General features: G+C 40.2%; 1 protein-coding gene across 1 annotated transcript; it reads left to right on the top strand.

Annotated features, from left to right (window-relative positions):
- The first annotated feature begins 909 nt into the window (after positions 1–909).
- LOC119742555 (serine/threonine-protein phosphatase 4 regulatory subunit 3A-like) lies at positions 910–27433 on the top strand. The gene is made up of 16 exons (XM_038218622.1): positions 910–1242; positions 5118–5173; positions 7644–7742; positions 8480–9103; positions 12146–12289; positions 12935–12979; positions 13502–13618; positions 15995–16049; positions 16252–16334; positions 17141–17243; positions 18437–18595; positions 19936–20105; positions 21339–21484; positions 22321–22496; positions 23658–23902; positions 24490–27433. Exons 1-16 carry the CDS (start codon positions 1101–1103, stop codon positions 24586–24588), a joined length of 2463 nt encoding a protein of 820 aa, XP_038074550.1. The 5' UTR covers positions 910–1100; the 3' UTR covers positions 24589–27433.

Here is a 27433-nt window from a genome sequence, read left to right as displayed (position 1 = left end):
TGTTTGTTTTGGTGGCGAATTTGTTGTCAACCCAGCCCCCACTTGTTCGTGGTGAGAAACAAAATAGGCGGATTTTGAGATATTTTGTTAACTTCCCAACAACCAAAATGTATTCCCAACTAGCACTTAAAAACCGAGAAAAAGGTAAAAAAAAACCTTTAAATGCCCCGTTTTGTTGTAAGGTTAAGGCGTGAAAGTATGCATGAGATGTGCATCTGTAATGTGGTGTCCAGCGAGCCAGCCCCCCCCCCCCCCCCGCCCGCTTTTGGAGTTTGCACCTCCGGGCAATATTGGATTTTGGTCATCCCCACCACCCCCCCCCCCCCCCCCCCCCCCACTCCCCGGCATGCTACGCCACTGCCCCAATCCTTGGAGAAATAGGCCTACAACTCTAATCGCTAGCTTGATCAATGAATAATAATCTAAAACCCCAAAACATCAATATCACTGGGCAGAAAATGGTCAAGCCCCCACCCCCAGCCCCACCCCCATGGACCGGAGACAGGGCTCCGTTTGACAACGGGTGTCGGGTGATGATACTCAGACTACTTTTCAACACCCCACCCCCTCCCCAATTTTTTTTGTGCGAAACAAAATTGTGCGTGCTTAACCCACTTGGTGCTGAATGTGTTGTTCAATAGGCCTACCGTCTGATATCTCGATCCACCCCTGACATTAATTAATATTTATGAACGGACAGGAAGTCCCTTCAGAGGTTAAAGCACTTTATATTACTTATAATATATTATATATATTAAGTGTTTGAAATTTACTTCATTTTAAATTCGCTTTTTTTTCGCCGTCCATAGACCTCCTAAACTTTATTGATGTTCAAAATTTAAAATTGGCGCCAATGTGGAATACTTGCGAAAGCTCCACGCATTGGTCGTGCCATTCGATTCAGTTGGGAAACCCGTCATTCACAAATTAGCCAAGATGGCGGATGGTTCGTAGTAAAAAGGTAGTCGTTCGTAGTTGCGGTGTACAGTGCAGCACTCACAGTGTCAAGTCGTTGAGTTGGTCAGGATTTGTTCAGTTCCCAGAAGTATGCTTCAGTCGTCGCTAATCAAAAGATTGGGAGACAGTGTTTGTAGTTAGAAATGGCAAATACGAGGAGAAGGGTTAAGCTGTACGTTCTCAACGACGAGCGACAGTGGGACGACAGAGGGACTGGTCATGTATCGTCGTGTTATGTGGAGAGATTGAATGGGATGTGCTTGCTTGTGCGATCTGAAACGGATGGTAATTTTCAATGTGGATCGTATTTTGTTAATGTGTTTATTTCTTATTCTAACTTATGTAATTTACACATGGCCTAGTTCATGGGAAAACAACCAATGTTAACCATGTCCATGACCATGATGACCATGTTTAATAAAGTGGAGGAATGAAACATAACAATTGTTAAAAAAAAATAATCATGATCATTGTCTAGTCCGAGTAACTTGGACCCAACTTATCGCCTTTTTTTAACATTTTGGACATGGTCTGGCGATAGTGGGGTCCAAGCTAATGCCGCGACCTGGCCAACCGCATCCTGTCACTGTCCCAAAACAAACTTTTTCCAACAAAAAAAAATCAGATTTCACCTTCAAAACGGCCTCCAAATTACTAGATATGCCACCTGAAGTACAAGTAGACATCGATGATTAAGATGGTTGTACTTAAGTTTACTTACGATCCGGAAGAAAAGTGAAATTTTCCGTTCAATTCTGAAGACCCCCTCTGCCTAGGTTGTCGTCGTTGTGCTCACGTTCAAAACTGCATGATACGCTGTGTGTACGCGTTCCCAATTGGGTAATGGTGTCTGACCTCGACCTCATGCAAAGGTCGTGACGGCGCGCTTGCGCACAATGCACTGCATGCACGGCAGATTCCCCTGCGCCGCGCCGACGACTGTTTCCTGATGAAGAGTGCTGTGTAAGTTCGCGGTTCTTTGAAATAATTCCAGCACATGACCGTCCTCAAAACCATGGAGCTATAAACCAACTCAGCGCCAGCCATGCGCCTGGCTAGCCAGCCATGCGCCTGGCTAGCCAGCGCGACTCCTAGGCGTACCGCGAACTTACACAGCAAGTGACAGGATGCGGTTGTCCAGGTCGCGGCATTAGCTTGGACCCCACTATCGCCAGACCGAAAAGGCGATAAGTTGGGTCCAAGTTACTCGGACTAATCATTGTCGTGATGGCGATTGTGTAGTTTGTTCAAGTTAGAGTCAAGAGTGTTTTAATTATTCCAAACTTTCTTCTGAAACCTAAAGCAGACTTAATTTTAATTCTAATGACCCTAGGTTTTTTTTTTTTTTTGTTTTAATTTTGAATCGTATCTTCTTGTGTAGCAAATGGCAGTGGATATTGGACCGTGAACAGGTCCTCAATTGTTAGGCCTAACGTTGTTGAACCAGCACTGCAATGAACATGCCCAGGGCGACAGTCCCATAAATGTGGCCAATTTACTGGACTATCTCCGTAAATGTAGGCAACGCAGCCACCATTTTAAGTGCTACTTTTTATATTTTTTTTAATTTTCACATTGAGACTAGGGCCTACATGTATGCTTCTAGTTTATTTACGCTTTGGAAGCACACTCACCTTGTGAATACTAGCATTTACTAACAATGACAAACAAATAACCCCCTTTCTCAGGCGTCTAATTTTCATGTAATTTCCAGACCAAATTTGGAGGCTCGTTTGTACACGTTTTGAGTGTAAAATCCCAACATGGCAATGGTCAAGCACAATGCATGCTGGATTGTTGGCTGTCAGTCACGCGGGGCACGGCCGGTGTCATATGCAAATCAGACTCCGTGAAAATTAGCCTCCTTTCCCTTGTTTTGGTTAAACCCTCTCACGTGACCAGTCATCTCCAAATGATCTTCACTTAGGCATGTGCAATACTACCAATGATTGAATGAGTCCGTATTGCATAGAAACCTAATTCACGCTACACCTGTTCGACGGTTGTCCTTGGTGCACAGTACGCATGACGCAAGCAACAGTCGCTAGCACAGGGAGTGTTTTTGGGACTTACACATTTTTACCCTGACGAATCTTTGTCTGGTTCCGCACTTACATTGTCGTGGCTTCATGTGCAGGAGACAGGAATCAGACCTATTGCAATTTCGGACCTAATATTTCCCTTTAAAAATAAAATCCTCCATAGGCACGAATTGAATCAGAAAAAGGTGAATTGTATAGGTGCGCATGGGCAGAGGAATGCCGGCACAAGTACGAAAACATTTGGGACCGGTTCACGGTTCTTTAAACACTTTGGTAGAAAATGCGGTTTACTTACATGTCTTACGTGTTTTTCAGTTGAAGCCATGTAAATCAACATGATTTTTGTGCATGCACAATGTGTCGCGGTGATCGCCATCTTTATTTTCGTGTTGCGTTTTGTCGTCTTCGTTGTCTTTCTACCCCAAAATTTCCCTCAAGAAATCAAAACCCTGCCCTCCATCTCAACCTCCATCTACATCATGTTGGTTTTATAGATATCGTTTACTAGTTTGGTGCATCCCAGAAACTATAAGAGGATTTTCATTCTCTTGCATGTAGGATTGGGGCCATAACTACACAATCGCCCCATTATTTTTTATTCCTCCATGGCTTTTCAGTTGGATTTTATTTTTAATGTGGCATAGGCCTACATTGTACTGCACCCACGTGCCCTCCAGCATTGTCACTTTTTGGATCAACGTTAATGCTATGGGTTTTCAAAAACAGTGATGATAGACAAACTACTTGCATCTAGCGTTTCATTTTTCTCAGCCTGCAGAAATATCTCCAAAAAGCAGTCCTGATTGATCCATGTCTCTTTAAAATTGGGTAACAGTGTATTATAGGACTTCAGACCAAAAATCTATATAGGAGAAATCAGAGTTTTTACTCACTGACATTGGGTTTCCGACGTGACGCAACATGCACGGATAACAGCATGTAGTTGGTGTCAGTGACCAACGTTTCCGCATCAACTGTATGCTGTTTATCCCTGCACATTGCATCACATCAGAAACCAGATGTCAATTAATAAAAACCTTGATTTCTCAAAAGCATTCCTTTGTTGAAGTGTCTGCATAAATTTGAACTTACAATCAATTCTCAAAATTGATGTGATATTCTACAGTCATGACAGTAGCCTTATCTACAACAACCGGGCCTACATGTGTTTCTGTTTTATCACCAAAATAAGGTTACATGTGATTGGAGATTTACATGTATATATTGTCAATTTTTTCACTGTTTAAAAAGCATGCAGTAATTGGAGGCAACCAATCCTGCTATTTTGGCACTGCTAATAATAATAGTAAGACCAGCAGTTTTGTTATCAAGAGTTCTACCGTAATCTTATTCAATTCTTTGCGGAAGATTGATTAGCAAGTTGTCTATTACATGCAAAAATGATGTACGTGCAGTATTGGGGCGCTGTGGTCCAATGGTTACGGTGTTCGACTCGTGTGCCGTGGTACACGGGTTCGAATCCTGACCGTGGGAGCATGGTGCTTGTGCTCTTGAGCAAGGCACTTTACCATTATTGCTTCGTCCTTCGGATGGGACGTAAAGCCGTAGGTCCTGTGTGTTGTGTAATGCACGTTAAAGAACCCAGTAACACTTGTCGCCAAGAGGAGGGGTTTGCCCCGGTGTTTCTGGCAGTGGCAGCAATTATGCGCCTCAGCACCTAGCAAAAAGGTGCTACATAATGGGTCTCATATGTTCATATACTTCATTTACCTGGCTTTGGTTGCATTCTCCCCAGCGCTTTGTATCCTCTGGCAAAAAGCGCTATATAAATACAGTTATTATTATTATTATTATTACATGTACATTGTACATGGGACAGTGTCTAAAGGTATTGTGCATGTTAAGTAACTATACAGGTACGCAAGTGACAACATATTTAATTTTTTTCTATTTCACTGGGCAAAAGAAAAGCATTTTATTATGCGTAAAAGCAGGTCAACTCATTCACGATCCGTACAATATATAAATCGTGATGGGGTGGTGGGAATCGTTTCCCTATTGTCAGGCCGCAAATAAAGTAGTTTTTCCATGACTAAACTTAAATTAACAGTGGTTTTCAATCATTTTTTTTCACAATTTGAATTACACTCTTTTCAGGATCAATACTCTTGGAATCCAAGATTCAACAGGACACTGCCTATCAAAAGCAACAGGTAAGATTTTCACCTCAATTAACAAGGTTAAGCCTCCCTCTCTGGCTGGCAATTTCAACAAGGCCAGCCCAGCAGTCCAAATAAATCAAGTGACTGTTTTTAACAGTTGAGTGCTCCCTGTCTTCATAATGCAGGATTGACTGGCTGTGATTTTCAAGAAACCTGCTATAGATATGTTTTGACTCTAGGAGATTTATAAGCCAGCTGTGCCTACCAGTTACCTGCTTTTGTCTGTTGATGGAATTTGACTGTCACGGTGCCTACATGAAATATGATCTGATTAGCCTGTGCAAAAGGCATAGCAGGGGAACATGATGTTTTTGAACGTCTGACTGTCTGTGACTGATCAAACCAAAGGAGGGTCAATGTATACGTTTAAGGAATGACTTTAACCTAAACCCTGTATTCCTTTTTGATTTTTGATTTTTCAATCCTACAAAATCCTCCAACTGCCTGCATTTCAAAATAGAATACAACTTCAATCCTCTGAAATTGTCTGGAATTGTTTGATTTTTTTGGGGGGGAAAGGGTGGCTCAATCTTTCAAAATCCTCCGACTCAGTTTTAGTAAATTGGAGCAGTGCGGATGATATATCCAGTAGGAAAATCCAGTATAATGTAGGCCTCAAGTATGCATGGCTGAACATAACCAGTACAAGGTACAGCTAGGACCTTGACACAAATGCATCCTCCAAAATCAACAGGCATTTTATAGGCATACAGCCGCAATCCTGAAAAATTCTCCAAAACCGCCTGGTTGGTTTGGGAGGATTCAGGTCAGGGTTAAAGTCTGAAATATGAGGAAACCTTTGTTATTGCTTGTGCCAATAAAATTCATTGGTTTAAGTGTAATTCTTTTTTAGGCATGTAATTTATGTGTACTCGTGTCTCATGAATTAACAAAAGGAATAAATATACATCCTTAAAAAGAATGAAACTTTGAAAATAAAGAAATGCAACCGTTCAGAGCCTGAAGGACATGAAGGATTATTCAAAGTGATATTGAATTTCTTGCCATGGGAATTTCCAGTCTGACTTTTAAGCACAGAAACATATTGATATATTGTCAAAGAAATATCAGCAAGGAAATAATAAATTGAAACAAAGAACTAAAATAGATACATTTAACGCACAGATGAAACATTGAAACAATTTTTTAAAGATTTTGCCAAATAAACATGTATGCATGCCATTTACAAAAATGTCAATTGATAATTATTAAATAATATTAAAATGATTTTGAATTAATGAAAGGTAAATAAATTGAATGTCAAACTAAATTAAAAATTGAAAATCGCTATATGACAAAGGACACGCATGGACTTCACAGAAATCTGCATCTGTTTCACGGATACCGCCATCCTTATGATCATGTGGTTAACTTTGGGGGCTTTAAATTGAAACTGTGGCATGATGGAATATATTTTTAATGAAATGCCCTCAAAGATTACCATGTGATCACAAAGATGGCAGTAAGTGTGAAATGGTCTGTGGAAGGTGTATCGGCTCCGTGCACAAGTACCCCCTCAACGGTAAGAAAGGGAGAGTTGGGGGAGACCACTGTGAGAAAAATTTGAACGCACTGCTGACAACGCCTGACGCTCACGCGAAGACGCCATAGCTTTGTGCACATTTAGAATAAATGAGTCGTGCGCACTTCGCTTTTCGCGTGCCAAACAGTACGCACACGTGCTCTTGAAAGTGCTAAAAAGTGCCATCTCTTGTTGGTGCAGAGAGCCCATAATGGAGTACCGGAGTGAATATGTCACACGCACAAAATGCATGTGAAAGACATTAGCGTGTGATTCGGCCCGTGAACCAACACGTGCGTGTACTCCATTCGTTTGCACTACACTTTCTGGTTCTAAAATGACGTCACACTTTGGTACTCCATTGCTAAAAAAAATGTATATGTTTATTTGACATGCTGCAGAACTGTGTTCGAGATTACATCTGGTGTCTCTATCATTGTGATAATGAGTGTTTGCATGAATACATGTTTTAAACATGTGATTGCTACTGTTTACCGAAGCCTTTATGACAAGAGCACATGTGTGAGTTTAAGTAGGTTTATTTTTATGGGCGCCGTGCGCTAACAAGAGCGCTTTTAACAAGTGCGCTTTTAAGAGCCCATGGATGGAACACAATGCGTGCGCGTACTGATTCGCGCATGTATAGCACGAAATATGCGCGACTTATTTTATTTTGAATGTGCACAAAGCCTTAATGTCTTCGTATGAGCGTCGGACGTTGTCGGCCATGACGCGTTACTTGTGCACGGATCCCATAACAAGCTGATAGATACACTGCGTGTGGTTGCAATAATATAGCCTTAATTTTGAATAGCTGTAGGTTCTCTCCTCTATCCAAGCCCCTTGGCAAGGGGCCAAAGGTTGTATTTATATTTCTGTGAACTGCTGGTGCTAAAACTAACAGTGTGTTGATTTTTGTTTTGAAATGCCATTGTGCAGGAGACTCTGATAGTATGGTCTGAGAATGACAACTATGACCTGGCGCTCAGTTTTCAAGAGAAAGCCGGATGTGATGAGATATGGGAAATTATCTGCCAGGTGAGATTTTACATGTACACACGTGTCATTCTAACATTTGCCTGATATATTTATAGCATGGATTTTCTTAAAGTGAAGTCACAGATTTTGTACCTCGCATGCTACATGTACATGTATGATGCCTATATGCATGTGTATGCACCAAGTTGTTATGTGCCAGTTGTTGAATGTTGGTGCCACCTGTGCCACATTTCAAGCACCACTTTTCTAGTCTCTCAACATGGAACTAACATCAGTCAATATCGTGTTTATAAAGTGGCCCTAGTTGATCATTCTAATGAAAATACCAACAGCTACATTGTGCATGAAATTAGCCTGATATAATGCCCACTTGTTTTGCCCAAAGAGTGTGAAATCCGATTGCAGTAAGAATCAAAACTCCAATATGTACACAGTGCTAAAGCAGGGTAAACCACTATTCAACAGTTTACAGCCAACACCACATAAGCACAAATATTAACAAGTTTGTTTTCAACGTGTTATTTTGTAGGTTTGGGTCCTTGATGAAGTAGTTGACTGTGTAATGTCAACTTCATTCTATCTAATATTCATTTTTTTGTCTTTTCCTTTATTTGCATTATGGATACTGCAAAAAACAAATAGTTATTTTTTCTTTAAAATCTTACTCTTGGCATAATATATGATGTAGACAAGTACAGCACGGACACTGGTTTTTATTCTGTTTAGCATTGAGTAAATTATGGTACAATGGTGACAATTTGTTTCCCTATCAACAGATCCAGGGCAAAGATCCCTCAGTTGACGTGACCCAAGACATCATTGAGGAATCGGAAGAGGAGCGATTTGAGGAGATGCCCGATGCGGCTACCCCCATCGAGTTACCGCCATGTGAACTCAGCAAGTTGGACGAGATTGCCGAGCTCTTCAGCAATGTGCTTCCGTCTCCCATCCGAAGGGAGAAACTGGCCGTAGCAATAGAGAGCGAGCGATACCTTCAGAAACTGGTGGAGCTCTTCCGCATGTGTGAGGACCTGGAGAACGCCGAGGGACTCCAGCACCTGTTTGAGATCATCAAGATCTCCATCCTCCTGAACAAAAACTCGCTGCTGGAGATCCTGTTCAGCGATGACATCATCTATGATGTCATCGGTTGTCTGGAGTACGACCCCTCGGCGACGGCGGTCCATAAACACAGGGAATATCTGAACTCCAAAGCCACGTTCAAGGAGGTTATTCCCATTTCCAACCAGGAGCTGCTGGGCAAAATCCACCAGACCTACCGTGTACAGTACATTCAGGATGTGATTCTGCCAACCCCATCTGTATTCGAAGAGAACATGCTCACCACACTCAACTCATTCATATTTTTTAACAAATTAGAAATTGTGGAGATGATACAGGTAAGCCGTTGGGTTTCCAGTTAGTTACATGTTGAGGTAGTCTTCAAATATTGTTGCTTGGTTGTGTTGTCTTTTTCATGTTTTTGTATCCCCTTTAGTGTCCCGCATTGTTAACTTTGGTCCACTTTGTCAGTCAATGGTTAAAGGTAGAGTATATCATTTGCAGCTATCCCAAAAGTAACTGGTCAAATTATTGTTGAAAAGCTTACTTGGTTTAAGGATGGTAATGGCGCTGAACTCCCTGTGAAATTATCCCTTCTGGCATGCTGTCATTTTGAAGAAGAAAATAAAAGAAGGTAATTTCCAAAGATGAGTCAAGTGATATTTTTGGAAATTTCTGTCAGTAGTTGGTTTGTAATTGGGCAATTCTTGAGTGGGTGCGCGCAAGCATCGACGCGACGCATACACGCGCGCGCGGTTGCTATTATTCATCGGTTTAGTGTGTGACATCGCCTAGCTGCAATCAGCTCAATTAGAACGTGTTCCGGATGCTGATTTCGGGCTCAATTCAAAACATGTTTTGGCAATTTTTAATTGAAATCAAGATCCTAGAATATTATTTTCTCAGAGTATACAGCATTCACAGAGCTAAAATTTCATGAGGATAGTTGTTAAGCACCCGTTTTTAGATTTTGAGCACTTTTGTTTCAAAGGAAACAAATGCACAAATGACAAATGATCTACGCTACCTTTAAATCAGTTAAAATCAGTTGTTTTTGTGTGGGATGATGAACATTGTGTAGTAGCTTGCTTTTCACTGCACACCTTTTGTACGGTTAAAAACTCAATGTGGTTTAACGTTTACCTAAATCAACACCGCATACTTTTTTGTCATGCAGTACTAATAGTATAAACATACATACATGCACCTCACTAGCCCACACATCATTTTGACAGCAAGATCCTCGGCACCACATCATACCGCAAGTTTTAGCAAGGTCACACATTTTGCAGTGTGTCCGAGCTACAGCAGTATACTAGTTACCCGTCCACTTTCCCAAGTCCTTTTTTTTATGTGAAGACTTGTTTTTTCTTGATTCAGGAAGCTGGTTTTCCCATCTTCCTGAAAGCCTTAACCCTAACAACCCTGAGCCCATCAAGCTCCAACAGCGGGTTTTGCTTGATTTTGGCAGGGTTGGTACCGAACACTGGCCAGTTGGTGTTGAACTTTGATTGACTGGGTACCAAAGGCCCAGGGAGACCCTGTTGAATTTTGTGAGGTTTGGGGCAGAAGGGCATGAGATTTGTGAACACGTTGGAGTTCACTGGCATTTCTTTGTGGGTATGCTCACCCACGGTCCTCAGCACAGCTTGTGGTCAAATGTGCATGTACATATTGCTTTATTTTGTTAGGTTTGGTACCATCCCTATCCAATCACTCGACAATGCATAGGCCCATCCATACCAAGTCAATCATACTCCAACAGTTGGAGTTTGGCAGGTTTAGTACTGTTCCCCGTACAAGGCCTGTTGGAGTTTGGCAGTTTTGGTACCAGTGCTTACAGACCTGTATGCAGCTGTTGAAATTTGTTAGGTTTGGTATACTTTCTAGTGCAAGAGCCTAGGGGGTTAGGGTTAATATGAGTTTTCCCCAATTTTTCCTGCCCATTACCTCTTGAAAATACACAGGTTATCATGTTGTTCGGCTAACTGTTGGCAAAATTCCTTACATGGATTGCTGAACTTGACTTTTAAGATTGGAAATGCAAGTGCATAAATATAATTTCTTTAGTCATTTGAGGGTTAGAAGAAGTAACAAATTACGTGAACATGTAGGGCAAAGGTGAACAGGCTTCTGAAGGCCATCCAGAGATCCGACTGTTATGAGCAGGAGTTTGAAGGAAAGTGTTGCTCACACTCCAAAAGAAGGAAACGTCAGATTATCACGCCAAATGAAGTCATTTCCTTAATCCAACATAGGATTGGGAGGAAAGGAAGAGAAACATTAATAATCCGTCCAAAAAAGACCTGAAATTCTTTGAAGAAACAACTAACACGAACACTTATCCAAGCTTTGTTTTAATTGCTGGTATTAAAAATGTTCTCACTTAATTACAAATTCCCATACATATTTGTACACTTGACCTTCATAGTTAGGAAAGCAGACTATAAAAAGCACTTTTAAACATCACAAGTATGGGATTGTGCTCACAAGTGACCACACATGCAGCAAAAAGTGTAATTTAGTTCTGTTCCTGTTTTTGTGAATAAATTTCCATGGGGGTCATTCCGTGTCAAATCATCAGACTTGTTGCAAAATGTGATAATCGTTGTACACATTTCAGGGGGAAAAAAATCCCTGCTTTAAATCCACCAGTACATTGCATAGGAATATCACATCGCATAGGAATATCACATTTTGCAACAAGTATGCCAACTTTGACATGAGCTAGGAGCTAGAAACCTAACAAAAATATAACCCAATTTTTTGGATATTTTGTACAAAACACGTTGGGGTATAAGTTTTATCCAAGTTCGTCTCAAGGTCACGGTGTCCACAGGTCAAATTCAAGGTCAAAAGGTCATCATACTTCAAATTGCTCCGACATGAAAACAAATAATGAAAAAGTTAGATTTCTTATGATGCAACCTTTCCAAAGTCACCAAGATTAACAAATTTGGCCCGCAGGTTATGGATATATGGTCATTTGTAAATTGGCGGCCATGCCCATTTTGACCAAAGTGCCCAAAAATGGCGGGCGGTAGCGTGAAAACCGTTGGTCCAATGGCATTAAACTTTTTGCTGACACCGAATGACCAATGGTTTGTAAGGGCCAAGGTTTTTTTTACTGATTTACATTGTAATCTGTAACACGGCTTTCAGGAACTCAAAACTTCTACACTTACACTTCAATACATTGTGCTTCTATGATTATTGCAGTAAAATGTTGCGCAACATTTCATATACAAGTACAGGCGTTGTAGAACCTAATAGCAGGAAAGTAAAAAACAAGTAAAAAAGACTTTTAAAAAAACTAATCATGCTTTATCAGAGAACGAATATGAACAATAATTTTTCTTTTTAAATGTCAATATTATCAGGAGGATGACCAATTCCTTCCGGAGCTGTTCACACAACTGACAGACGAGTCGACAGAGGACAAGAAGAGACGAGACTTAGTACTGTTCCTGAAGGAGTTCTGTAGCTGTGGGCAGGCTTGTCAGAACAGAGATAAGTTCTTCAGGGTGAGTGATACTTGTAGTTAATCATCCTGAAACAGATGAAGTACATTTTAATGCAAGATTAGATGATGCGTCTGTGCCGGTGTGTCTCTCATCCGGAACGGGTCGTTCGTCATTCTCGAGATTGCTTTTCTTTTGTAAAACTGTTCATCCAGAGATGCAAAGTTAACTTTACAAGACAAGTCAAGCATTTTATTACACAGGCATGCAACTTATGTGTGGATCCGCTGATTTCTTTGTTTTTACTTCTCATGAATGCATTACAAATTGAAAAACACTACAAAGTTCTGTGTGGTTTGGCGTTTCCTCGTTTTTTCTAAATTCCCAGTTGCATGCCTGATTGCAGCTACATGTCTAGACAGGCAGACACATCCTTATGAAGGTTTTCAGCAGAAGATTGTCTGATTGTCACACCCTGTAGGCATTTTTAGTATGAAAATGTACGTTGAAGCATAAAACTTCAGCAACTTAGACGCTTGGTTTTCAATTAAAAGAAAAATTCAACACCCAATTTTCAAATGGTGACTAAAGCCCTGCAATTAACCTGGGAGTGCAAAGATTCTCTAACTTTACATCATCATGTCTCTCTGTCTAACCAGTTTAAATCCTTTTTGAAATAATGACATTTTTACCTTTTTCTTTAAATAGACATTATCCAACTTGGGCATTCTGCCTGCACTGGAAGTTGTCATGGTAAGTGGATTATATGTTGCTTATCTTTTTCTTTATTTCGATAAAATAACATTGCTCATGCACAAATTTTATTTATAGTTTTAATTGGTTTCTGAAACTTGTTGTCATTGTCCTGATAACTTGAAACACTCTTTACTTTCCGTTAATCCTAACCTTCCCAACTCCATCAAAATCCATCCCACCATTTGGGCGGATTTTAGTAGGCAAGCCATGAGTATCAAGTCCATCAAAATCCACCTATAGTAGTGGTGGTCTTGTGGTGGATTTCGACAGATTTGGTCCTGAAGCATTATGTGAAGCAGAGTCAGTGATGGATTATGGCGGACTTGGTACTGTTCTTAGTAAAACTAAGTAGGGAGTTAGGGTTAAATCAGTGAGGATTTTGGAGGGTTAGAGTTAAGTCAGTGAGTCACTCGGTGAGATAGGTGTAAAGAACACCAGGCTGATCCTCTTGCGAGTTGCGAGTAACAAAAATGAAGTGAAGCTTTACAGACATGAGGAGTGTTGATTGGCTCATTACAGGGCATGGATGATAACGAAGTACGACAAGCCGCCGTGGATATCTTTGCCTACATCGTTGAGTACAGTCCTTCAATGGTCAGGGAATTCATTCTTCAAGAAGGCAACGGATCAGAAGATGTGAGTATAATCCCCCAGGGTTTGTGACTGTATCTGTCAACAGGTTTGTCAGTATATCCGTCGGTGGGTTAATGTTGGCTGCCAGTTTGGTGTACATGCATATATATGCTCTGATGCTATTACAGTAAACTCCGGCTAAACCGACATCGTACAACTCGTCAAATCGCTCAAGTCGGCCGTCTGACTAAAGTCACGATTGTCCGTAATGCATTTCCATTGAATTTTTATTTCAAAGTCGGCTTTTCTAAGTCGCCATTTCGCTCAAGTCGTCGTGTTACTCTCGGTCCCCTTTCCATAAAAAGCATTACAAAATCCTTTGTGTAGTCGGCATTCAACAAATCACGCATTGACATCGACTTCCTGTACTGTGGTTGGCAAAGTGTCGAGAGAAAAGTGGTTTTGCACGGCCTGTGATCGCTGCATGCATCGGTGTCGAAAAAGGGTGTCCTACTGCATGCATCACATATGCATCGCGAGCATATCAATACCAGTACCCCCTCTAGGCTGTACGCAAGCACTCTGTCCGATTTGGGGGTCGTCTTATTGAATGATTATTTCTGCAGTCAATGCGTGCGTGGTATATACCGGACCACGCATGCATTTCAGTTGTTACTGTGCACGTACCGGTACATATGTATCGTGGTCTCCACTATCAATACCCCAAACGTGATGATACAATTCGAGGATTAATTTGCTGGATTCAACTCAAGCATTAAGGAGATAATCCAGGGTAAATTGAAGCCAATTAGTTCAATGAATCATGTGTGCAAAAGTCCATTCATGTAAGTCGGCAATATGATGACTTACAGCAGATATCGGCATTCGCGTAAGTCGTCACAAATTCTTGGGTCCCGAGAGTGCCGGTTTAGCCGGAGTTTACTGTATATCGATATTGTATCAATGTCATCTTTAAAATATCGACAAACAAAAAAATTATGAGAAAATTTCTGTCAAAAAAACCTCAACTTTGGCAATGTGTTGAAGCATTTGACCTGAATCGAGTCTTTGGGTTTGTTATTAACCCTAATCCTCAATGGTTCATTTGAATTGTGCAGAATCTTGTTGAGGTGAAGATGGTTAGGGTTAATAGCAAGGACATTTCACGCATAAAAAGATGTCAATTTTTTTTTTTTAGAGTTAGGCTAAGATAGGTGGAACTTCGTCTTAGTTGTTTTTATCCAATCAGGTTAACTCTGCAACAAACAACACTCCATTTTCTTGTGTAAACGTTGATCTTGTAAATTATGTATTTTGATGTTCAAGTATTAAAGCCGAGAAAGGCTCTTTGTTAGGAAACCATCAATTTCTAAACTCCCTGGTTCTAAATTGTACACCGGGATGTGGGATCTCATGGTTCCCGTAATTAAATCATCATACCAGCTTTCATGTCAGACGGTTGAGAACGTGTTGACAGCAAATGTACATTTTTAAAAGATCACGTTATTCAAATGTGTTTAATAATTTACTAGGGGTGTCTATCGGAACCGGGTACCCGAGTACTTGACAACTGATGTCAGGTACCGGTTCCAGATTATGGGATCTGGTACCCATAACCAACTTTACAAAATGGCGGCACTTGTGCTCCATTGGCCATTAACTCAATAAATATTTACCGGATTGGAAAGATTTTTTCGTTGTTGAAAAGCTAATGAATTATACTTTGGAAATATGTATCGATATTTGCGATGTATTTTTTTTTAAAAGCTGTGAAAAAGAGGACGCTTTGAGGGTTCAGGGTTGTTTTTTTTTGCCACCCTATAGCTAACTGATGATTAGTGCATTATTCATATCAACATTTTGTGCCTTTATTTATACCGGCCCCTGCCCATGCTCTGAATATTAGTAGGGCAATAAGAAACAATTTCTAAACAGTCATAACTTTTAAGTGTCATAAAACTCGTCAATCCTTACTATACAGAAAGCAAAGCTCATTGTTCATTGGTTATTCCATCAACTGTTAAAGGATGGGACTTCGCGTTTAATTTTTAAACGTTTAGCAAATCTTTTATACACCGTTTAAACATTTAGCTGCCCCAGTTATACATGTTTGCACTCGAGCAGGTAATAACATGAATAAACATGTAGGTGCACAACAAACAAAAGGCATCATTGACCCCGATCTAAAAAACAGATCGTTCATAATGGACTGTCCTTTTGCTTCGTAAATAAAATGGGTTTAAAGGCATTTTTTTTTTGTGGATGCATGTCACTTCGAGGGCAGTAAAACATATGTCATTTTGTACAATGTGGGTTTTGTTTAAACGTTTTGGAAAATTTCTAAACAGATTTAGAATTTTTGTCGTTTAAACATGTAAATGTCACATCCTTACAACTGTTCAACTCTCTTATGTGCATTGTCCATTTTTGTTTTGTTAGGATGTGTCGTTGATCAACCAGATTATTGAGCAGATGATCTGTGATGCTGACCCAGGTATGGTATTCTGAAATCAAAAGCTTTAAACGAGATAACACCATTGTTACTTTGAATTTTTCTAACCTATGCATGAGGTAGTGAGCACAGCCTTCCCTGAATTTTGTTTTGATAATTATGAAATGTTTGAATAGTCTTTATATCTCTTGATTATTTTTATATTATTATTAATTTTTTGTATGTGAAATGTTTGTTTGTGTAGATCTGGGTAGTGCAATGCAGCTCATGAACATCCTCAGGATTCTGATGGACCCAGAAAACATGATGGCAACTGTAGCTGTCAGTGTAAGTTCACTTTGTTGATTTCACTTTTATTTTGAGATGATAATCTCAAATATATTTACAAACTAGCCTATTCTCCTACAAAAATGCTCTCAATGTAGCAGTAAGGTATTAAAATGTACATGAAAGTTGTCACTGTTATAAGAAATTTTAAAAAAATAAAGTGTTCTGGCAAAATACACTATGTACCCACACAAACCTCTTTGGCTATTGATGCACAAATAGAGTCAAATACATGGAAACAGCTTATTACAAAGGGGGAAAATATCACCGTGTTTAATTTCCTTGCAGTGTAAGTCACTTTTGTATTCATTTTCCTCTTTCCGATAACAAGGATGGCATTAAACATGGCTTCAGCGTAATGGTGCAATGACGCGAGAATATGATGGTTGCCATGGTCACATGACTGAGCATTAGGTTAAGAATGATGCGTTTCCGCATCCCATCAAAATGTCCTCTCAAGGATAAATTAGCCTGTCAGCATGAGAAATGAAGCCAATGACAAGCGTTCAGCATGTTTAATGGATATCACGAGAGAAAGTATGGCATGGACTATATTTGAAACTGTGCTTTCTATTGCGATTAATATGTTCAATGAATGTTTGTGTTGATTTAAAAACTAATTTATGGAGAAGTGCATTTTTGTTGATTACAGGAAATTGATTAAAACATTCCCTGTGCTTTTTACAAGTTTCTTCCTATAAAATAGATTCCTTTTCTAAATTTCCTAGACATCGACTAAACATTGACTGAAATGAATTTTTTTGGAACTGAAAATAGAATGTTTAAAATGTGTTACTTTTTTGCAGAAGACGGAAAAGACAGAGTTCCTGAGTTTCTTCTACAAGCATTGTATGCACATACTGACTGCGCCATTACTGGCTAACACTGCTACGGACACACCCAGCAAAGGTAACATCACTTCAAATTGTCATAGAAAAATAGTCTTTAAACCAAAACCTTCCCAGGCTTTTTAAAATCCCCCAGGAAACTTGGACAATTTTGTGGCATTTAGGTAGATCCCAGTTACACTTACTTTAAAGGCATATAGGATCATTTTTATTTCATGCATTTTTTCATTTCTAATAATAACACCACTCAAAATCCAAAGAATTTTTTTTTCAAAACCGAACTGGTTGGAGTTTCTGCTCAGTGGCTATAACACTTCTTTGAGAAAAACAGTGAAAAACCATGCACAACCTTTTGATCATGAAGCACAATTCTGTAAGTATTTCTCTGCATTTCCAATTCACCTACATTTCTGTTAAGGAGAATACACGAGAAAGTGTTGATTCGTAATTTAAGAATTCACGAGGCGCGAATTCGTAAATTAAGAATCCACACTTGCGAGTGTATTCTTCGACTTAAACCATTGCGTCAAAAGAAGTATTGGCATTAACAGTGAGTGGAGATGAAAAGACTTGGGAAAAATGTTGCAACCTGACGCCACTTTCGCGATTGTGTACAAAGTCTATGGAGAGTCAAGAATTTTTTTAAAGTATTTCCTAACAAAATTGGAAATATTTCTCAGTCCCAGATTCATGTCTTATCATCATTTTTGCAATGAATGCCCTTCATTGAGATGATATATGGTGAAAAAAAGTGGCATCAGGTTGCAACATTTGTCTCGGCTCCTTCCGTTGACAAATTGATAGTTCAGACGATGATTTCTTTCTGACTCGAAGTAGGTTTTGCAGTGACGGCGGAGAATCTGACAGTGAAGATGCATTGGTAATTTCGGAAGGAAATTTTCACGCAGACGGTCCTATTAATGCTCATTATAGAGAACAATTGTCTGACGTGTTCAAAGTGTGGATTCGTAATTCCGAATCCACACTTTACTAAAGATTCTTCGTTCCGAATCCACACTTTGTGACCAGCGTAACAGATTCGTAGTTCCGAATCCACACTTTTAACAATAGTGTGACGTCATAGCAATGGTTTAATGATTTCTTCTCAATGACAGCAAGCCAGGCGGACTAATTTCAGCGTAACAGATTAGGAAGGCCCATACAGGGAACTTGAGTGTGTTAATACATAAAAACACACTTTGAAAAATTGATAGAGGGTTTATCCTGGTAAGAATGGTTTTCTTCTGCCATCAGATGATTACCAGACGGCCCAGCTACTAAGCCTGATTCTAGAGCTCTTGACGTTCAGCATAGAGCATCACACCTACCACATCAAGAACTACATCATCTCCAAGGATCTACTCAGGAGGGTGCTAGTCCTGCTGCAGTCAACCCACCAGTTCCTGGTGCTCTGTGAGTCCTCTGATTCTCCCATTTTTATAACACCCCTTCCGCCCCCCCCCCAAAAAAACCCCAAACAAACAAAGAAGAAATCTACTTATGTTGGCTTTTGATAGAACTGATGCTTTGGCGTTAAAAGCTTTTTATGAGGTTGTCGTCCTCTTGTACTAAGTAAAACACGATAAGTTTAGCCTAGTAAAGCTTGTCCCAGGGTGCACATGACTCTATACAATTGATTCAGAACGATTATTAATTAATACGGTGGCATGGGTGGCTTGTGCGTAAAGTGCTCGCCTCTCACCAAGGTGACCATGGTTCGAATCCTGGCAGCGAATCGAATGTGAGTAGAGTTTTGCGTTGGTTCTCTCCTGTGCCACGAGGGTTTTTCTCCGGGCCCTCCGGTTTTCCTCCCTCCGGAAAAATCAAACACTTTCGATCTCAGGCTGTGCTCCGTGGTCATAATTATATGGGTTGATGTGGCCGGCAGCCATAGGCGCCTTCACGTGCCAGCGGCCCGACCACGTTGTAGCCGCGTCCTTCGCAATTCAGCATACCAGCTGCGAGTAAGGATGATTAGCCTCCCAAATTATTATTATTATTTATTATTCACTGGAAGTCTTTTCATGCATCTGGTCTACCTCCAGTTTAAATTCCCTAGATGGAATATTTCAGAGGACCACCAACCAAGTAATGGGCTGGATTTAGCCCATTACGGGGTAATCTGATACAATAGCACTACTTGGCTTTCTTCAGCCAACAACCAGGCAAAGTCCAGAACTGACAGCCACTTGGTGAGTCAGTCAGTAAGATACAAAAAAGGACTATAGGCTGGCCCCTTTGGGACAAGGGAAAACTTTATGCACTTAGTAAGTACCGGTAGGAAGCTGTGGGTCAAGCGAGCATTTTGATTGCTTTTTATCACAACCAACCTGTCTCAACGAGGGCAGAACCTGAATTGTAATTATTTACCTCACCCTGACATTCTTTCCTGAATCATCAGCTGAAAAAGTATGATCTGGTCAAGTGTAGCTTTACATAGAAGTTGCGTTAATTTCATCATAAACCGGATATGGATTGCAGAATCTGCTGCTATATCAGATTCGAACCAGCCAGCTGACCATGGCATCTCGGTGGTCCAGTGGTTACGACATCTGCACTAGCAAGCAAGAGGTGGTGGGTTCGAGTCCCACATGAACAAGCACAAGAAATATTTTTCTTCCAAGCTGTCGGTTAGCACCGGGTTTTATAACATTACATCAAAATCCTGTATTAGATATTATTAAACAAAAATTGAACATGTTCAGCTAAAACAACCGGTTTCAAACTTCCTTATTGATGATGTTTTATTTAAGGTGCTATAAGACTTGTGCGGAAGATGATAGCGAGGAAAGACGAGTTTTTCAACCGTTACATCATCAAGGGGTGCCTCCTGGAGCCTGTGGTCAGAGCGTTCAAGAACAACGGCAACAAGTACAACCTGCTGAACTCCGCCATTATTGAGCTCTTTGAGTTCATTAGATTGGTGAGTACAATCCTTCTGATGTCTTTTTACTGTTTTCTGGCTTGATCGCCAACAGCACCAAAGCAATGTTTGCTGTTAAGACTTGGCCGTCTCACTTCACAGGACAAGAAATGCATGCTGTGTGTGTTTATCAGCAATAATTTTATCACCAGAAATGTCTGCTAATTATCCGGATGTTTCAAACTTCCCCCTCACATTTACACTTCGTGTAGATTATCACTGCGAAATATTTGATGCAAGGACTTAAGGTAGCACTGTGTATGTATATCTCTTTTGTGTTGTGTGCGATTCTGAGAAGAATCATGGCATCTTAGTTGCAGTGGACTGAGAGGAAAAGTGTATTACCGTAATTTTCGGAATATTAGCCGCGGCTTATACGTTGAATTTGCCCATGAAAATTTTTACTGTGGCTTATACACAGGGCGGCTTATACGCCGAGCCTTGAAGAATAAAAATGACATTTACATGTGTATTTAATGTACTGGTACAAGAAGAGATGTGTTGCTGAAATAATTATCAATTAAGAAAGTCATTAGCAAACCGAAAGCACGTCCCACAAAAAGGTACAGAGCGGTAAAAAGTACGGCTAGTGAAAGCTGTCCCTTGGACATCGACAACCGGCCGTACGTGATGCTGCTTATACGCCGACTTCAAATCATAATTTGCAGATTTTTGCGTGCTGCGGCTTATACGCCGCGCAGCTTAGATTCCGAAAATTACAGTATAGTTTTTAAATCCAAAGTCCATTTGACATTGTGACCTTGAATACATTCTCAAGGTTTTATTTGCCACTTTTCTATTTCTTCATTGAGTAATCCTGTTAGAAAATACATGAAACCAAGACCAGGCACGCCTAGAAAGCTGAGCGCACAAAATGCTCTATTCAATCAGTTCGGAATGACTCTTCACTGGGAGTCTTTTCATGCATTTGGCCTACACAATTGGGCTGGGTTTAGCCCATTCATTAGCAATTGGGCTGGATTTAGCCCATTCATTAGCATTACAGGTAGTACCTATTGCGCATTTTGGGGGCAAGCTGAGACTTACATAAGTCTTAATTCACAAGTGACAGTCAGTCCGTGAGTCGGTCAGTAAGGTACACGTACAAAGACGACTATAACCTGGCCCTTTCTTGGACCAGCAGCAACTTGGTATTCAGGAAGAATGTCTAGTGTTCAGTACGGTATCGTAAATCAAGATTTTATCCATAGAATGTGTCATTGTTTTAATCAGGAGGACATCAAGTCTTTGATCGTTCACATTGAAGAGACGTACAGCAACGTGTTTGACGCAGTGGATTACGTGGGCACATTCAAAGGACTCAAGCTGAAATACGAGCAGCACATAGACCGCATGAACAACAAACCCAACATGGACAGGTCAGTAGTCGTTACTATTTTGATTTATTTCTGGTAATGAAACCAAGGATTCCTCAAAAGCATCCTAGGCACTGTAGCTCGCAAGCCTGGAGAAACATGTACAAAACAAAGGTGAAGGGGACGAACCAGTGTTTACAGGAACGGAGTGCCCATCTCTCTTTCGTTAGCGATTGGGCCAGACTCATATGCTGCTGTAGGGGGGATCGCCACACCTCCTCCACAGCGAGTCTGTTACCTTCCCAGCATTGAATAATGCCGGTATGAGAGGAGTAATTGAAGTAAAGCGTCTTTCTCAAGGGCACAACACACATGGCCACAGCTGGGCTCAAACCCACAATCTCACGATCATGAATCCTATGTTCTACCGCTTGACCACACGTGCCAAAAGAAACCTGTAGAGAGAAGACATTGAAAAAAAAAAAGGCGGAACAAACCATTTGCATATTTTCTTAATTATTCAAAACTTAAAAGTTAACATGTCTTCACATGATACACACTGATGTACTGGCTGTGATGATAATTATATCCATTGAGCCATTAACTTGAAAAGATTTTTTCAATCAAGTAAATTTTCAATCGTAAATACACACCCCTATTGGAGTGCGTGGCCCAGTGGTTAGTGGTCATGACTCAAGATCAGAGGGCAAGGGGTTCGAATCCAGCTGTTGGCCATATATTGTGCTCTTAGGCAAGTCATCCAGGGGGAATACAAATATTCTCAGTTGTTTCATGTCAAGAGAACCGGTGATAAAGCCTGATGGTCTTATTTTGACAGCCAGGCAGATTCCCTTGGGCAAATACTGAAAATCTAAATCCTTTTTTTCTTGTCTTTGCAGTATTCGACAGACCACCATCTTACAGAGCACTCGATATCGGCGAGACGCTCGTGCCTTGGATGAAGACGAGGAGCTTTGGTTTGATCGTGAAGAGGAAGCTGAGGAGACGGACGTAGTGGTTTCTATGGTCGAACAACAGCTGGAATCTATCAACAGATTTGTCGAAAGCAAGAAAGGTAGTTACACCTGTGAGGCAGAATTAGCCGTTGTGATTGATAGGTCATTATAATACCTGCAATACGACCCGATTGACGTTTCAAAAATGTAGATTAGGATATGATGCTCTTTCTGCTGAGTCCTAACTCCCTAGGATGTTAAAGGTAATATACAACATTTGCAAACATCAGAAAACAAAACTACCGAATTGTTGTGAAATACTTTACTTGACTGTAAGTGAATAATAGTCTCAAGCATCCTATGAAGTCATGGCACCTGGTGTGCTGTCATTTTCAAGAAAACTGGAATTTTTGTATCAATTTTCAATGGTGGTCAGCCAACCATGGTTGGAAAAAACCCTGATTTTTTTTCAAATACTGTCCTCAATTTACCATATTAAGTTAGTCCACATTTTGTTTGCAATCGGTGACACATCCTTGAATAGGTGAAAGCCAGCTAGTCTGGTTCCCTGACCTGAAAATTACCAGACGTCTGTAAACTTCTCCGTTTCATCTGAAATAGGGTCAGGGAACTAGACTAGAAGAACAACATTTTGTTATTGGTTTTTCCAGCATCTATGATCACAAAACTTTAAAACAGGTCAATGTAACAATATTTGCTATAAAATACTAACCCCCAAATCCATCCATTTCTGCAAATTACAGCAAAAGCAAATGTTGTATATGACCTTTAATAACAAAACATGAACATTTTAGGATTCAGGACTGTTAGGGTTAATATGAAAAATGAATAAGTGAAACAAAAATGTAATTGGTGTGAGATATGGTCACAAATTTTAATAATGTCTCATGAATACACTGTCACATTTGAATTTGATTCCATAATATGGGCTGTTATGAGGTATCACATTATTTTGGTGAAGCTTTCCACTAGAAATCTCCGGCTTCAGAATGATCGGGGGTCTTCCTGCCATTCTGACTGGTCTAGACAGAGTGTATTGGTTCTGGTTGTTGTGCAATTCAAGAATTCAAAATTAAAATTCCTAAAATCATTCCTGCCAGTCTTTACATGTTCCACAAACCTGTTGCTTCTTTTTGGGAGTGGAACACCATCAATTGTTGTAATTGCATCAATAATGCTTTGCAAGTTCATCATTAGGGCTTGTTTATGTAGTTACACCACAGTCACGTTGACTTGAGTGTCCCGTCTGTTCCCAACAGTTCAAGAGAGTACGATACTAAACAAAGACACCCTGGCCAGCAATGGCCGGCCCACCAGCCCTGTCCGGCCGGCCACTGGTACCCTGACACGGACGGTGTCCACGCCCCGGCCAGGCAGTCCAGTCCCCGTGACCAGCAAGAAGTTGGCAAGCGAAGAACCTCAGGAAACTACCAATACCAAAGCAGCTGCTGCAGACACGACGCCAGAAAGCCAGAAGTCGCCAACAAATAGCCTCACAACAAAGGTTTGTCACAGACCCATCTATTCCACTCCTCTAAAAAAAATCACCCAAAGCACACTTTTGAGGTCACAAAACATGCTCTGATCGTTGAATTGTGTAAAGCTATACATGTTGTTCATGCTGAGCTGTGTATAAATTTAGACCTAGATTATACTTGAAATCCTCCGCACTGCTCCAGTATGTCACTGGCTCTGCTTTAACCCCCATTGACAGTGACTGCTGAAGGATTTGCAGGATAGAGGCAGTGGTCACCCCTTTTAAGGACCATATTCAAGAAATAACGGATGATTTAGACTTCTTAGGTACCCAAACCAGTCCCGGCCGGCCACTGGTACCCTGACAAGGATAGTCAGCTTTGTGGGGCTGTCAGTTTTGTGTGGTCCTTCACTACAAAATTTTTAAATCATTTTTCAATACAAAATGCATTTCGTAGGGAAATTTGGCAATAGGCATGATTTCTGACCAGATTTATGTCTCCTAGAATTGAATCTAAACGTTTTGGAGCCACCCAAGCCTACAATTCAACCAAACAAAGTAACCAATAAGAGTTATATCCCTGACCTTTGCTTTTTAAACTTGTGTCTGCTCAGGGCGGTGTGGTAGGACTTGTAGACTACCCAGATGAGGACTCGGACGAAGATGAAGACGATGTTGAACCGCCCTCCAAACGAGCTCGCATCGCCACCTAGCACCCGCTACAGCCCCCTAAGACACCTCTACATCCTACAGCATCAACCCCCTACCCCTGGCATCAATCCCCCCCCCCCCACCCCCCGGCATCAATCATTGTTATCTGGTATCTCATCGCAGTGACAGTCACTGCTACCTTAAAACTCAGGAACATCTGTGAGTTCAATCGATGGCTTATCTTCCTCCACTGTTTCTGTAGTCTGTGCTCATGAATTTAATTTGCGACGATATGGGATTTTTATAGGTTTTTTTGGTTTTTTTAATGCGGCAGCATTACAGTTATGCCTGCATCCACTCGATTGCTAAATATTTTACATTGTAAGCTAGGCACAGGGACATACACCTAGTGGTTGCAAGATTAAGCATTCTCTGTTACTTGCAAGAGAACTTGCCCCAACAATAGAACTTGCTAAGCAGTGGACTGTTGTGTCAGTCCATTGCTTAGCGGGGAATTCAGAGTTTATGTTGGGTCAGCGAATCTTGATTTCCAAGCTGAAGTTTTTAAGCAGAACAACACGTTCTGTAAATAAACTTACTTGGAATGAACCATTGAACCATTTGATCTTCAATACACCTAAAGTCCGGTTAGACCCAAGCAAATTTAAGGGCAACATTAAGTCATCAGCGTTTAAAAGAAATTTCCATGAAATTGAAATTGATGACGTCACCAAAATTTGCTTTTGCTTGAAGTGTGAAAGGACTCTGGTAGCCTGTGTATTAACTCTAACTTGCATTTCTGGATCACAGAGCCATAGAAATGCAAGAACCGAGTTATTTTAAGCCCAATATTGAGTTGTGCAACCATATTGAACCACCCATAGAAGCTTGATAATTTATTTTTCAATTTGGGGATCGAGAATACTCTTTTTTTCCCTTGCATACAAGATGAAATTTTCCAGACCAAATAACTTTTGGACCATCTGGCCATTGACCGTAATTGAGGTCAGTGATGTTTTTATCTCTAGTGTACATTTTCTTTTAAACAAATGAAGCAGATACTTGTAAATGGCTTGTTGGTACCTGCTGTGTTTTGTTGTTTTATTGTACAATGTGCATCGTTGGTTTGTGACATCATGAAAGTATAAACAAAAAAAGAAGAAATGTTAAGAGCTAAGAGTGGATCAGCAATGAAGTCAATTAACATTTCTTAGTCAGTATAGCGTTGAAACTAGACACTTCCACTCGTTTGTGACATTTGTTTTAGTCAGTTGTATCGGTAGAAACTTTTTCTGACTCGACATATTGTTTGTGAAGTTTTTTGCGACTTTTTTTTTTTAAGTGTGTCTCAGTTCATACAGGGGAAAGCAGTCACTAGCAGTTCACATGGACAAGAGATTGTGTTTTGTTTATAACTGAAGCGCTAATGCGTGATTTTAACGCACAAGAAAGGCAGATAATCTGGAGGAGTTAGCAAACAAGACTTGCAAAACTTTTCTGGGTTGGTATTCTGAAAAGCGGAAGCGTTCGGATCACATTCTAAAAACAACCTCCACAAAATCTAACAATGACTTAATCATAAAATAAAGCGGTTAAGGTTTTCCCCTTAATCTTCAGTTTACAAATAGCAATGGGAAAAAAATGTTGCAACCTGACGCCACTTCCGCGATTGTGTACAAAGTCTATGGAGAGTCAAGAAAATTTTCTAAGTATTTCCTAACAAAATTGGAAATGTTACTCAGTCCCAGATTCATGTCTTATCATCATTTTTTGCAATGAATGACCTTCATTGAGATGATACATGAAGAAAAAAGTGGCGTCAGGTTGCAACATTTTTTCCTAGCATGGTTTCATAGGACACTTTGGGATACATACAAATACCTATGCATGTCTTTATGGGGTCGGGAAGTATAGAGCTCATAACTATTCATTCAAGTAATTCCGGCTGAACTTTCGTCGTTTCCTATTTGCCTTTCCTATCTGCAAACGCCACAAACCTATGTTGACATGTTACCTTCGTTTACTGCTCGTCATGGAATAATCTGTACAAAATGTTGTAGATTGTACAAAAGCAGCGATTGGAAATTGTTCATAAGACTATCATGGCGAGAACATGAGGAAAAGATTAATTGTTGTGGAGCGCGGTGTGTACGCGCTCCACGGGTAGAACCAAAGAATAATGGGGCAAAGGATGTGACTACGTACGGTAAGGACTTGATGCAGATAACTTCAACTGCATCACCATTGTTGTAATGTTTTTAATTTGTAATTTTTTTGAGTTTTTGATGACAATTTCCATTTACTTGATTCATTTAAATATTATTTTTTTGTCGGAACCTGTTCAGAGAACAAATCAACAGTTGTTTTTTTTAATAGCTTGAGTGCTGTCAACACAAATGGGAACCTGAGTTTTGCGACAAACAGGAAATCCATGTCTTATATTCAAGAGGATAATTTATTTAAATGTCAGCAGAATGTCCCTGTAAACAATTTCTATTTTTTTAAGACATCTGAAAGTCTCCCATTGACTTGATTTAAAGTTTCATTCTTGAAATTTTCCAGAGTATCATATGTGACCCTCCAGCACAAAGCCACTCAGAAGTTGCGTGGCGGTATTTTGAGATAACAGCATATACAGGCGAAAACAATTATTGAAATTCAGATTTACGTGTTAGAAGCTAGAATAATTAAAACATCTCACTCTCAATGAAGTGAACTTGTAAATTTCCAGAGGAGTTCATTAGGGGAACTTCAACGACAAATTTCTCAATTTATTTTTAACTTTCCAAGGCCCCAAAATTGGGAACTGAAAATCACCTATAAATTGATCAGATTTTGTCTGATTCTCATATTCTGTACATCATTGGAAAGCTAATTCAGTGTGCTTTCCAATGAGTAAAAAGCCCA

The sequence above is a fragment of the Patiria miniata genome, unplaced genomic scaffold (assembly GCF_015706575.1).
Source record: "Patiria miniata isolate m_02_andy unplaced genomic scaffold, ASM1570657v1 HiC_scaffold_6, whole genome shotgun sequence".
Taxonomy (NCBI): domain Eukaryota; kingdom Metazoa; phylum Echinodermata; class Asteroidea; order Valvatida; family Asterinidae; genus Patiria; species Patiria miniata.
Note: the sequence above shows the minus strand (reverse complement) of the source record. Positions and strands in the feature narration are given on the sequence as shown.